At 40.1% G+C, this 14,659-nt stretch overlaps 1 protein-coding gene and 1 long non-coding RNA gene across 4 annotated transcripts in view; one reads left to right on the forward strand and one right to left on the reverse strand.

Moving 5' to 3' along the window:
- The window catches only part of LOC106958323 (sodium- and chloride-dependent GABA transporter 2-like), a 23,005-nt gene continuing 8,346 nt past the window's right edge, over positions 1-14,659 (forward strand). The window contains exons 1-8 of one of the 3 annotated variants that reach the window (XM_015050172.1): positions 1-82; positions 11,151-11,386; positions 11,488-11,622; positions 12,779-12,919; positions 12,999-13,089; positions 13,181-13,313; positions 14,144-14,278; positions 14,367-14,470. In XM_015050172.1, coding sequence (XP_014905658.1) covers positions 11,182-11,386; positions 11,488-11,622; positions 12,779-12,919; positions 12,999-13,089; positions 13,181-13,313; positions 14,144-14,278; positions 14,367-14,470 — 944 coding nt within the window. In that variant the 5' untranslated portion in view covers positions 1-82; positions 11,151-11,181. Of the gene's footprint in view, positions 83-9,065; positions 9,329-10,864; positions 11,036-11,150; positions 11,387-11,487; positions 11,623-12,778; positions 12,920-12,998; positions 13,090-13,180; positions 13,314-14,143; positions 14,279-14,366; positions 14,471-14,659 lie in introns of those variants that run through there. The other 2 variants (XM_015050171.1, XM_015050169.1) reach the window with 2 other exon arrangements.
- Positions 12,774-14,659, reverse strand: part of LOC106958324 (uncharacterized) — a 22,833-nt gene continuing 20,947 nt past the window's right edge. Inside the window, exon 2 of the long non-coding RNA XR_001427132.1 lies at positions 12,774-12,896. This is a non-coding gene — a long non-coding RNA (uncharacterized LOC106958324). The remainder of the gene's footprint in view (positions 12,897-14,659) is intronic.

Genomic DNA, 14,659 nt, shown 5'->3' on the forward strand with positions numbered 1-14,659 from the left:
CCGGTCAAAAGCTCCTCCCCCACGACTACACCTGTCATGTCCCCGGACCAATTTCAGTCATTTCTCAGGACTTAAAGACGAGGTAAGCAAGCAGCTCTTTATTATCCAAAAGACAGCTTTGATGTGAACTTTAACCATGTCGTAAAAGGAGTAGATCAGATTGACATTTGGAGCTTATTTACTCCTCTAACCTGATTTGTGTGGATGTTTTATTGCTGAGTTACCTGTATGTTTCCAGCCGGGGGAAGAGTACAAAGAGGACGGTGTCAGGTTGCAGGTGGAGGAAAGACATGCGCGCACACACGTTTGTGTGTGAAAGTGGCTTTTTATTACATACAAAATACTAAATAGCAGATTAAATTACAAGACTGATGCTGTTTTGGCTCTGGGTTGTGTGTGAGACCAGTGTACATGTTCATGTAATTTTTGGAATATAATATTAAAAAAAAAAAAAACAACAAAGTATAAAAACTTGCAAAGGTTTAATTAAGAGCACAGATTAAGAGATTAAGAGTAGATTAAGAGTTCCTGATCTAACACTGTAACCTAAAAAGAAATTATTTTGTAACCTGAGACTTGCATCACAACCCTGCTTATACAAAATGCTGAGTCATGCTAGGCACAAACTTACCATGCCTGACCTAAACTTCTATTTCTGCCTTTCACGCTCCCTTTTGTTTGACAATCAAAAGACAATATGTGTTGATCTGTGTTATCTGCTCTGATATTTAGACATCATTTGCTATTTCTGTGGTTCTCTTTTCCCCATGGCTCCATCACCACAGCAGGAATAGACTAGATTAGCAGCAGGAATAAATGATCATTAATACAAATCTTCAGATTACTTACTTTTAAACTTTTTTTCACATTACAGCCAGAATTGAAATTTAATTTTAATTTGAAATAGATGAAGAATAAATTCAATATATATGCAACACAGTGTGATTAAAAAACTAGCATTGAAAACTCAATCCTTACATGGACACGGTGGTGGCAGCATTATGCTGTCGGATTATTGTTTTTTGTTTTTCAGCAGGGACATTTGGCAGACTGGGTAAGAAGATGGATAAAGCAATTAATTCTTAAGGCTTGAGAGTCTGAAATAGATCCGAACAAAGTTTTAAAACTGCATAGTCGAAGTCCAAACCTGAATCTAATTGAGTTTGTGGGATTTGCCTAACTATTAAGGCCACTTCACAGTTACAAACAGCTTTATGTTTCCATAAAACAACTGATAAAATACAGTAGCCTGAGCTTGCATACAGTATGAAATCACTCTTTTATAAACAGAAGGTTTTTCGAGCTCTACAGTATAACTTGTAATTGCCAAAACATTGTAATTAAAAATAAAGCAGCCTTTAATTGACTTGCAGGCAATCCCACTCACATGGCAACCACTGTGTTTTCCCAGCAACATGGCTACGTTCACCTAAAGACCTATTTCTCCCTGTTTGTGCTGATGCAGACTGATGTCATGTCAGTCGCAGCGCGCATTTTATTTTCAGGCTCTGTATAGCCGGAGGGACTTTGTAACGTCTGCCAAAGGTGACCACGGATGTTTCCATCGCTCTCATGCGATTTAACCACATACGCTGAGGCAGCTTCTTGGATTTAGCTTCTTGCGTTCAGGAAGTGCCGCTTTCTGTCATCGTAGTGCGGGAGGACTGGCTCTCGTTAAGCAGCCTCCCAGTTTTCCATGGGCCGCTGGCAGAAACTTTAGAGAGTTTCGCCGGAGTCAGTGATGTGGGCCTGATGCTGTTTTCTGTGTTTATGAAACTGCTCTGTTTCATAATGTGCGAATGTAGTTGTACCGGGCTGGCTGGGATGGTCGCATGAGTCACTTCCTCATTACTGAAACACAGTTGGGTTAGTTACCTACTGGAAGGGCCAAGGTCATATTTGCCACAGTGAGCTGTCAGCATTATTCAAGCCAAGCCATTCATGTGGCTTATCTGCATGACGAGAAGTGTTGTCAACACTTTGGCTATCAACCTGGTCAGTCAACACAGACTCAAACTCCTTCTACTGGAGTGGAAGGGGCAATGCTGATAGAGGATAACCAATCACCAGGGAAGGACAAGCTAGAGTTATTTCTTCTGCTTTTGCTTCTCAAATATTTCAGATCATCAAATTTGAAATATCAGATAAAGAAAAACAAAAACAAAAAACTCAAGTTTAAAAAAAAAAAGAAAAAAGAAATCTTTCAATTTGTGAACCAGAAAGGAAGTAGTGAACCTTTCCTAGGAGGTCCAGCCTACCAAAATTACTCCAAGAGCAAACCCACAAATCAAATGTCTTCAGCTAAAATCAATGTGCAGTGGGGCTGAATGAAAACAATTCTACAAAGTCATCATGTGTAAATACCAGATCATTAAATCCACAGTAGCGCTTATCACTGGGACTCCATCTGTTGTGGCTGCAATGTAGTCATAAGTGAGGTGAGCCACTTTTGTGCCAATAATAGAACTTATGTTAAACCGTAGAAGAGTCACCTAAAGCCTTTTTGGGATTTCATCATGGTAAAACCACATTTTCTGTGCTATTTCTCAGTCCTTTGTGGAGGTTTGGAACCAAACATAGATTGTTTTTGGCCCTTGGCCTAATGAAATTCATCACACAAACTCATCAAACCACCGCTAGTATCTCTACGTTCTCCAGGAGTGTTGGTTTTACATTCTTTCTTGACGGTTTTCCCCCCTTACTGAATAAAAAATACACTTTGTATTTACTCGAATTGTCTTTTACTGATCTGAAAATTGTATAATCTTATGCTTTTTAATCACATTTAAGTGAAGAAGTCCAGTCCATCTTATCCTCAAGCTAGTTTTTTTTTCATACCTTTAATTCACTGATAGCAAAAACAGTTTGTTATCAGTGAAAGCAGAAGAAGGGCTCATTAGATGAGGTTTTCAGATAATCCCTCCCTGCATTCCTCCTTGGCCCGACTGCAGCCCAGAGTGTGAAGGACTGGGAGCCTCAGGCAGATTAGATGGATTAATTACTGTACAGTTGACCTCCTGGATAAAGGCATGACTTCTATGCTCTCATCCAAACTCTGGTTAACGCTGTGAAGAGTCGTTTGATGCATCTCCTACTCCAGAAAATCAAAGATGTGTAGCTTTTACAGTGTATACTGGAGTTCAGTTTTATTCCCTGCTATTGCAAAGGAGTGAAACTGTTAATATTGCTTCAGGGTCGAGTCCTCACGAGTCAACCCTCCAGGCTCTCACCAGTCCCATGATATGATGTTTTATCCCCTCAACTTCAGGCTCAGTGATCAACAGGAATCTGGCTTTGTTTAGATCACTCAGGTCTGCCTGAGAGTCTGGTTTATAACAAGCTGAGGCTAGACGGGCAAAGGGAGAGAGACAGAGTCGGACCCACTTCTCTGTAAAATGATCAGGATGAGCAGGGTCTCAATTAATCCAGCTCATTAAGGCACCATCTCGAGGGTTAAGTGAGAATCCACAAACAGAGGTAAGTTCAACAGGAGGACAAGAGATGGTCTGTCAAATTTCAGCCAGGAACTGTTGTTTCATCATCTCCAAGTGGCTTTATCTCATTTCAATCAAATTGTTTGCTTCCACTTATGCGTCTGTCTTGGCATTTTTTCCTAGAATACTTTAGACTCAAGATTTCTCATTTATAATCCACACTTTGATTAGTTTAAGCAATTAGGATAAAGATGTTAGCTGAAATATATACTCACTCTCTCTACCTTGTTTAGTTGACTAGTTTCTATATCTTTTCTGTGAACAAATTGTAACAATAAGGGAAAATGTTATGGCTTAAATCAAGCTAAGCTAACTGTCTGCTTACTTTAAGCCAGATTTTATCTCTTGTCAGAATGATCTTTGTACTTAATTTAAATTGCCTACTATTACTCTCTAATGTTTGGGACTGTAAAGCAGTCAGTGGTTGATATAATGTATCAAAATATCATGTTTTATCAACTTTCAAATTGTCATTATGTTTGCACTCTCAAGTTTCTTTTTATACTACTTTCTTGCTGTACCAGATGGCCACTCTGCTCAGAAATGCTTTATATGACCTGACTATGTGTTTCACACAGGAAGATTATTGGTGGCACACAACCTCCAACCTCGGAAAACAATAAACTTTAATGTAAATAACTCGCTGCTAAAAACATGCCAAAAGTTTATAAAATAGTGTTTGCAGTAACCACTAAGATAAGTTTGAGATGGCAACCATTAGCTTTACCCTGAAATAAACTGGATTTATTCCAAATTAAGAACATAGGAATAATCTACAGCAGGTAAGACACTCCATGTTTAAGCTTTTTAAATGTTCATATTCCTTTGATACATCATAACAACCTCTACAAAGGTGGAGTATTTCTATAAATGGCTCGTGTGTAAGCTGCTAAAATGTTTACCTATTGAGGATTTGAGAAGCAGACACAAGAAAGTCCAAGGAATTAGAGCTCTTAAGCTAACCACACCAGGAATTGTAAATAAGAGTTTGATTAAATAATCTTGTTAACGTTAGTGTAGTGTGGATTTTTTTCTTTGTCCTCAGTTCAGATCATTAAAAGATGCCAGGATAAGGATTTTATTTCAAAAGCAAATGATTAAATCTTAAAGTTTAGAAAATCTATACAATAAATCTTCTGCATGTATACAAATAGATTTAGCTTAATGTCAGCAAAGGAAGTAGGTGAGTATCTCAACTACTGCAGTCAGAAAGAGTTTAATCTTTTGTTGTCAAGTTGTACAATTCCTGAACAAACAGATATTCATGCTGAACAATAGCTGGGAGCAAAGACTCCCAACAGCTGTGTTTTCATCGTGAATCAGCAACTTTTACTGAATATGCATAAATAATATTAACATGAGTGAAATATTCAAAGGAAAGTACTGAAAGATTTTATTTGAAATAAAAAATACACTGCTTGCAGCTGAAGGGATGTAGACACCATTCATATCTCAGTAATGCTCACCATTCTAAAATAATTTCACCTTTATTTGAGCCTGAACTCACTTTGCATTCTTGCATGCGCCACATCCATGTAATTTCCTGTTCCCTGTAATGTTTCACTCTGGCCATAGTAATCTGTTGCAGAGAGTGTGTTTGCATGGGCCTTGTTAGCTTGCAGCTGGCGGCCGGGTCGGGTCACAGTGAGTCAGATGGAAGGTGTTGGGTATCTTGTCTGTAGCTGCTAAACCAGAAGACATGGCAAACATGACACCTGCCTTTCAAACCATCTCTGACCTCATACACACACTTTTATATTGCTCAATCACAACTAAAATACACCCTTTTTTATCTCTATTATTTAATTTATGCATGTGGATCCTCTTCTGATTTGAACAGCACCTCACTACTGGGATAAAGGGTGTGGAATTCAGTATTCTCATATTAAGGCTGCGTATCTTGATTTTGCCGTTGCGTAACCATCTTCTTGTAGTCCTTGTTAATATTTAGGAGTCAACTAAATGTCTGGGAATGAAAGGTTAATGCAAAAAGTGCCTCAAAGCTGCCAGATAAATTTTAGCTAGAGCATTCAAAAACTAGGTCAAGTCATAAGCTTCACTTTCAGGATCCAGTCTGCTGAGATAAGTGAATCTTTATCTTTTAATGTAGTGTGAGATTAACAGTGCTATTATTGGGATGTTGCTGAAATATTTCCATCTTGCATCGATTCTGTTGCAGCAGCACACATGCAGTAGACATGGAGCCATGGCAATGATTCCTCCTATGACACTCAAACAAACAGCAGTGCTTAACACACACACTGTAATGTATGGTGGAGGCTCTGTGGTACTGTGGGACCGTTTTCTCTTCCAAAGGCATCATATTTCAGTTTTCAGTGATTATTCTTGGGAATAAAGAAGAAGAAACGATCAAGTCAGCACAGATTAACAACTGCAACTTTTTCAAAACAGGAAAAATCATTGTAGTCGAAATGAGGCTGTGGTCATGCTTCTGCTCAATGTCTCTTACATGAACGTGACTGATTTTGCATCACTCTCTAAATCCGGAAGTAAAAACGTTTCCTTTTTTGCAAAGCAGCAGACTGCAAAAAGCAACAGAGTTTCTCAACACCTCTCACTGTACATCAGTGACCCAGTGCCCTTAGCACAACACACCTATAAAACTATCCATAAAGCACTTCCAAAGTGTGCATGGCTGCACTTTTTCTGAGTTACAGGCCATGGCGGGGCCTTTACAGAGGCTTGTCAAGGCAGAACAACAGAGGCTGTATTAAAGGACTCCTGGTGCCGAGGGGTTATTTAACCCCCGGGAATTCAAGCATTTGTGTGTGGAGAGGCTGCATGTGGAGAGCACACTTGTAGTTGAGGAATTCATGTATTGTTGAGACGTTTTAACGCTTCCTGGCTCTTGACCTTTAACATTTTGGCTTCCTTTGTGCAAAGTTTCCAACTAATGAACAATCCTGAAATAATCTGACATGCATTTGTATTGCTAGTTAATTGCAGACTTGAGCAGTATGTGGGAGTTTCTTTCCACAATGCAGAAGTCTTTTTTCTTTTGCTCAATTTAGTGCTTTAGTGTTGAAGTTTTTTGCTGTAAAGTTAGATTTTTTGTGGGGGAATACAGCTTTACATTTGACTATTTTGAGGTTCTTTCACATCTTAAAGTTTTGTGTGTAGAAGAAATTATATTTTTGTTCTTCTGCCTCTAAAGTGTCTTCCTCTTTAAAATGTGGATCAAGATATGAGTTTAAGGTCGGACATTCTGGTTTTATTGACCACCTTTGCTTGTACAATGTGACATTTTTAGCAGCATTCAGCTTATCTTTAACACGTATCACCATAACCATAAAGATAACCTGCAAGCAGACAGAAATGTTTTAACTTTTGGTTTTAATTACTTCCTTAACTTTTCAAGTGCTGGTGTTCATGTCACAACTGACGTCCCTATACAGTATGTGATGCATAGTGTTTATTTGCATGGTGACTTTACCCATTTTGCATGAGCAAAAACAAAGTACAATTTTTCAAATGCTGCGTTTAATATTATACAATTATTACAAATAAGCTGGAGGGTGTCTGTTAATCCATGCGAGTGTGGCTGAGTTCTCCGTAGTGCAAACTTTTTTGGAGGAAAACAGTTGGAGACAGACTTGGAAAGTGTAACATATTCTATTGTACTGTAAAATGAGCTATACACATAAATTATGAGTGCTGTAAGAACCAACAGCTCTTAGCAGTCAATATTAGCAAGATTATCGGAGCAGTATCATGCTTTCCATGTTTATGGATTGATAAAATCCATAAACTTCTGTTTCTTTTTAACAATGAAGAGTGAGTTAAAAAGCAGAACTTCCTGGTCGCCAGTGCCGTAAGGACTAATAGTTTATCATGGTTACGGTTCTCAGAAAGCATGAAGACTATAATTAATATCAGATTGCACAAACAAATGGGTTACTCTTTTCTTGAGATCGCTGTATTATTCTCGAAACTGGAGACCTGACATGCATGACTGCTCGTTTGCACAGGTTACAGTACGAGCTCTTTTATTCTTGCCCGTGATTTATGCTGCAAATAATGTTGCTTAATATGTTCAAGCAATGGAATGTGATTTTCTGAATGAAGTCCATAGAGCAGGCTGTTAGCAAGAGACTGCATTGTGTTACTGAAGCTATAAAGGCTCTGCTGATTGGGCACAGGTAATGACACAGTCCATTAAAAATGCTTATAGCTGAAGTACACCAGCTCTACAGGCTCAGGTCCAAACAAGATGCTGGAAAAACTTTCCAATGTGGCACAAAATAAAATAAAAAAATACTTTCTCCACAGTGAAACCCTTATTGCCAATAATTTCAAAAGCTTGACAGCAGTGTTTGTCACCAAGTGTTAGGATCTGTGTTTTCTGTGTAGTTTTTCTGTGTTAGTCCAGTTTCCCCTGTGAATCTGTCTTCCCTGTTGATTGCTCCCAGCTGTATCCCGTTCTCTGATTACCTTTCCTGTGTATTTAACCCCACCTGTTGTCTTTGTCTGTGTCGGATCCTCGTCGTGTCTCACGTCTGTGTCGGTTCCTGTGCTGCCAGTGATTTTCTGTTGTTCCTCCTGGTTTATCATTAAATTATCTCTTATCATGACTACCTGGGATTCCCGGCGTCTCTCTCACCGCTCTCCTCAACCACACATCATGACACCAAGAAGGGCACAACCAGTTAGGTTGCTTTTACACATAGGGTCACACTACTTTGAGTAATTTACCATTTAAGTTTTACCTATTTTTACTGGGGTGTCTGAGTTTTGTACCCGAGTCGTTCACAAGTCTGTGTTGCTCAAAAATTAAAGTAGAGCAGAACCAAAACCAACTTTAATGTCTCCCAAATTATGAAAAAGCATTAGTTTTTTGTTTGTGTTTTGTTTTTTTTGTTTTTTTCAAATACACTAGCTAAGCTTCAGCTCCCTGAAACTTATTGTACGTATCTTTGTTTATTTGAGCTATATTTTGTAGTGCTAAGCAAGCAATAGGCAGAAGTTGAAGCATTAAGACCCTGAACCTCCTCATTTGCATAATGAGCCAGAAATGCATACAGTAAAATAAAAATGGGTGACAAAAAATGTCAAAAGAACAAATGGAAATAAAAAACACTTGTGTTGAAAAATATATGAAAGTTTTAAAATAGAGAAAAAATATACATTTTAATAACAGTAGAATTTATATTGTGTACTTTAATATATAATTTGTTAGAACTAAGCTGAAAAAATGTGGTAAATTAAATTAAAAACATGAGGCATATTTCTCTTTTTTTAATTAATTGGTAGTTTTAAGTGTACTGATTAATTTATTGAACCCTTAATATATTTCTGCTTTTGTTTTTAATCATGTCACTTTCGGTCCTCCATACAAACGCACTGTAGCGAATCGGGAAGCCTTTGCTCACTCCTTTTTGTTTATTATGTCACAAAAGACGCCTTTTATGCGTTTTGCTTCAATTTTATCCCACTCCTGCCTGATTACACACAGAATAGGAAGGAGGATTCATATTAACAAGTAACATAGAGGAAAAGTATTCCCTTGTCAAGTTGCTGCGCAGGTTGCGGAAGCAACAAAGACTAGAGACAAAGTCGTCATCAAGGGCGGCATCTCTGAAGTTTTGAAACAATGAGAGGGTAGGGGGAAAAAAGAGCACTCAATACCCATGATGCCGCGCGGTTCATTTTGTAACCTGTTTATATTGCCGGTCTTTCGAATGGACTCTTAAACACACAGTCAAGAGTGTAAATTTGGTTCCTAGTCGCTGCTGAAGCCCATTCCCGGAATAGACCATTTCAGCGCGCACGTGGGGGGGCTGGCCGAGGTGTGGAGAACCACCGGAAACGCAGAGGTAGGCGCTGTCATGTCCAGTTGTCTACATTTTGTCGTTTCATACCGCTTCCAGAGCGAAAACTACCGTGGAGGCTCTGCTGTCTATAGCGTGAGGCGGGATTTGGAGGAGCATCCCGAGCCTTAAACACGCCTCTGCTGCTCAGTCATGCACCGACACCTTTACAGGACGTGTATTACTTATGATTTCATACTGTAGAGGTGGCAGGACCCTCGAATAACGCTCACAACCTCATTATTGTGTGTATTTGAGCGGATAGTGACATTGGCGTTATGAAAGGTGGTTTGGACTTGTTACATCAGCGTTATTTGATCACATGGTTCGTAACGGAGCGACGACGATGAAAAACGAACTGAGGTCACCGGAATATATGAGGAAGTTGCGCAAAAATCAGATTCTCAGTGCAGCATCCTTCAACAAACACTTGACACTACAGATAAAAAGTGCCACAAGCAGTTTGAGAGGCTTTACATCAAATAAAGTGTCAAAAGAATGAAGGGCCCTTCAACTTCTTCACATTTTATGTTAGACACGTAGCAAAACGTGGTTCTGTTACAAAGAAAGCTGTTGAAAGAAAATTATAAGTAACATTTGCAGTTTGTCAGCAGTGATGTAAGGGAAGAAAAACGTGCAATAAAAGCTTAAACTTTTGCGCCTTTGTTAAAAAAAAGTGAGTAAAAGCAAACATAACAGTAAAAACGTAGCGGTAGCATCATTCTGTGGGGATTCTCTTCAGAGAAGCTGGTTAAAGTTAATAGGAAGGTTGATGGAGCTAAATATAAGAAGCTAAAAATCTGTGATTATATTTAACTGATATGTCAAAATAATCTGTGAGAAGCACTCTTTTATGATTTACAGTGAATATAGCAGTTACTACAACCTTAAACATAGTGCCAGCTGCAATGGTGTGGTTTAGATCCAGGCATGTCCATTTAATAAAATGGCCTAGTCAAAGTCCTATAGGTGTAATTCCAATTGAAAATCTGTCAATACTTGAACATTGATTTGACTGAGCTCTTTTGCCCAGAAGAATTGGCAAATATCTTAGTTTCCAAACGTCCAAAACTGCTTCTACAAAAGTATTGACTCACAGGGGACTGAATACAAATGCGCACCACACTTTCCAGATTCTTATGTGTAAAAAAAACAACAACAAAAAAACAAAGTAAACCATGTACGCTTTTCCCTCCGCCTCTGGTCTGCTGTATAAAATCAGAATAAAATAAAGTAGAATTGTGAAAATGTGAAAAGGTTCAACAGAGTCTTGCCAATGATTATTTTGGCAAGATTCTGTAATCTAAAAATTGCAAATGGAAAACCGGCAAAAGATAACAATGGAAGCATTAATAATACTAATGTATCACAATAATAAACAGAAAGAGTCCCAAATATTATTAAAAAAATAGATTTTTTTCAAATTAGGATTAAAATATGAGTAAAATGCATAAGTAGAAGACTTTCTAAACAAAAATTAGCATTCTTAAGCATAATGCTTGAAACATTTCCATTTACAAAAGCAGCACTTATTCTTTGCGGTGCATGAGAAGTGGACAAATTTAGTCATTTGATGTCCTGCGGACGTCTGATAACGGACACACACCCACAGCAGTTGTCCTTGGGACTCACGCAGCTCAGATAAGAAAAGCAGCCGAACCAACAGTCAGACATCCTCCCAGCTTTTACTTTCTCTTGCTCAGCTGCTACAATGTGAGTTCTTCTGGCTCTTCTTGATCCTTTACGAGTCGAAATGTTTCTTCTGACTGCTTCACCTGCAAGATGTGCTCGTCTCCTGCTTATTTGTCTTGTTTTCTTCCCGCCTCAGGGGTGTGTGTGTGTCCCTGCCAGATCCGGTGATGGCCGACCAGCCTCTCTCCCAGCCGGCCGACCAGCCGCTGACAAAGTTCCCCCACGCCGGCCTCCCCAGGAGGAAAGGAGACGGCCTGCAGGCCCGAGGCCAGTGGGCCAGCAAGGCCGAATTCCTCCTGGCGGTGGCCGGGCAAATCATCGGGCTGGGCAACGTCTGGAGGTTTCCCTACCTCTGCTATAAAAATGGAGGAGGTGAAGAGAAAAACGATTTTATTTTTTTTTTTTTGTTTTTGCATTTTCCGTTTTTGTTGTTGTTGTTTTGCAGATCTCTGTAACCTCTTGTTTGTGTGCAGGCGTTTTCTTTGTCCCCTACCTGCTGTTCCTGGTGCTGTGTGGCATCCCTCTGTTCCTCCTGGAGACCTCTCTGGGGCAGTTCACCAGCCTGGGAGGGGTCAGCGCCTGGAGGACCATTTGCCCCTTATTTGGAGGTGATCCTATTTTTAAGTCATCAGTACATGCATTAATGCATGTACTGTTTGTGTTTGGAATGAAAAGTGCTTTTTGCATGAATTACTGCATTAATGCGGCGTAGCATGGAGGCGATCAGTCAGGTTGCTTCAGTAACAGCTGTCAACTCATCTGCATTTATCTGTTTTGCTTTTGCATCTTTTCCCACCACACTTTTTCCTTCCACTAAGCTTTCAGTTAATGTGCTTAAATATAGCAATCTGTGTAACTTTTGTGCAGCAGTCTTACTAATACCAATTTTTTTATCTTTCTTTTTGGATTTGTTTGATATTCTACTATCCCGTCATTCAGGATATCAGCCCCTCTCAAGAGTGAAATCAAATAAATCCCTTTTAAGCTATTAAAGAGAAACTACCAGCTGTCTAAAATCTCATTTAACTGTTCCATGCATTTTATTTTGCTGCTGCAGCTTCTCTTCTTTTGGGTTATCGGCCCCTCAGAAGCTCTAGACGATATAAAACAAACTTATCTGAGCAGGAAATTGGGGGATAAAAAAATAAGTCCTCGGTTGTATGGGAACGTCTAGCTCCACTTTGCAAACACAGGAGAGGGAAGAGAGGATGATAACCTTGACTTTAGGCACAGATTTGGAAGAGTTCAAACACAGAGGTAACATTTTAGAACACTGGACCCTGTTTTTGTATGTCAGAGAAAAGACAAATACAAATGCATGCTGATCTTTCAGATTTTTATTTGTACAGAACATAATAAGCAAGCTATTTTGTTTTGGGTTATTGCTTAAAAATATATTTGTTTTGTCCTTTGTGTGCTTTTTGCACCTCGGAGAGAAAATTGAAAACTTTGCTTTGCCTTATGCCAACTCCCAGAACAAAGAGATTTGTTCTTGTCCGCGTGCGTTTCTCTCTGGTCCGCACTTTTCAGTAGCAGATTAAAGGACTGAATTTCATTAGCAGACTCAACAAACAAGCTCTTTATCCAGACAAAACAGCCTTCTGTCCGTAACCCACTCAAGATCATCAGATCCTTCATTCCTAATGAAGATACACGAGGTGTGGGCTGCAAGCCTGAAAGCTGCAGTAAAAAAAAAAAAAGACGCTTTCATCTCAAACCCAAGTGACTTGGAAGTGATGTAACCTTCTTGTCGTGTCCCTGCAGGTCTCGGCTACGCCAGCCAGGTGATGATCCTGCACGGCTGCGTCTACTACATTGTCATCCTGGCCTGGGCCCTCTTCTACCTGTTCTACAGCTTCCAGGCCGAGCTGCCTTGGTCGCACTGCAACAACACGTGGAACACGGGTCGGTGACGGCGTCGCAAGCTGCCGGTGAAGCGGTTTTGTAGAAATTTTAAAGGTGGACGTGTTGGTACTTTTTGCAGACGCGTGCTTCTTGTTCGATAAATACAACCAGACTGCCAACGTGAGCAGCCTGCTTGTGAATGCCACCTCACCGGTCATGGAGTTCTGGGAGTAAGTGTAGAAAAGCCGGCATGCTGTTTACAGGTATAGTCGGATTGATGTCATCCTCATGCGTGTGTGTGTGTGTGTGTGTGTGTTCCAGACGGGAAGTGCTCCGCCTCTCAGGATCTTTAGATGAGCTGGGTCCGGTCAGCTGGAAGCTGGCTCTGTGTCTGGCCGTCGTCTGGCTCGTCTGCTACTTTTGTGTCTGGAAGGGTGTGAAGTCCACCGGAAAGGTCAGCAGCAAACTGATAACATTGTTTTGCACTTACAGCTCTCATAAATACATTTATTCATTAAATGATTACACCGAAGTCGAAATGTAACGGAGTTAAAACCGAAAGGATTCACGGTTCATTACCCCGGTACAAACTGTTTGTTCATTTATCGGTCTCTTATGAAACAAAGTATATCCAGTTGAAACCAGATATTTATATCTTCTTTATAAAACAACACATGGTTCTTATTCTCACTAGCTGCACTTCCATTGACCATAAATTTGTTCATATTGGAGTAACGGAAAATAAATTTACCTAATCAAAACACGTCAACTATCGAAATCAGTGTAGTCCATAGAACTGCGATAGAAACACTTTTTCAAATAACAAAAGTGTTGCATCCCTGAGGAAAATGTGAGACCATCCAAAAACAGAAACACTGAAGCAAAAGGCAGCCTGGAAACATAACAATGACTCAAAATATAAGTCAATCTTCCAGGAAATGCCTGAGCCGTGACGAATGTTTTGTGGCGTCTTTTCGCTTTCCGTAAGCTGCTGGTTTTCTCTGCCAAGCCGGAACGCTCACATTTAGTCGGACACAATTACACCCAGTACCCCAATGCTCTCTAATTATTGGGTCAATCATCTTCTACTCCAATTAAGCCTGGGAACCAGCCTCCAAACCCCAACTCAGCCAGCGCATCATTTTCAGCACGCCTTGCTCAGGAGTCCTTTCAAAATGTTGTTTTGTTTTTGTCCTATTGAGTACTTTTATTTAATTTTCTGTACCTATTCCAGCTGAAGAAGTGAATAAAGACGGGTTTATGTAGCGTTTGCGTGTCTTTCAGGTGGTGTACCTGACGGCCACCTTCCCATATGTCATGCTGATTGTGCTGCTGGTGCGCGGCGCCACGCTGCCTGGAGCCACCCAGGGCATCATTTACTACCTCAAACCCAACATCACCCGCCTGGCTGACCCTCAGGTGCACAAACACCCCTCATATTGTACAGATTTATAAGAAATTGTATTTAATTCTATCCATTCATTCCCTCTTCTTCTTCTCTCTCTAGGTATGGATGGATGCTGGTACCCAGATATTTTTCTCTTATGGAATCTGCTTGGGAAGTCTCACAGCCTTGGGCAGCTACAACAAATACAACAATGACTGCTATAAGTGAGACTCACACACACACACACACACACACACACACACACACTGAAATGTAAGATGTTAGCTCCCACCGGTCAGATGGCTTCCAGAAGGAATGGCAGGAATGGGCAGAGAAAACACTCCGACACAGCCACACCTCAAAGAAAATCCCTCACTGCCATGTTTCCCACAGTCTCTCGTTCCCACACACAC

Source organism: Poecilia latipinna, unplaced genomic scaffold, assembly GCF_001443285.1.
Source record: "Poecilia latipinna isolate Pla-1442-1.1 unplaced genomic scaffold, P_latipinna-1.0 Scaffold978, whole genome shotgun sequence".
NCBI classification, from domain to species: domain Eukaryota; kingdom Metazoa; phylum Chordata; class Actinopteri; order Cyprinodontiformes; family Poeciliidae; genus Poecilia; species Poecilia latipinna.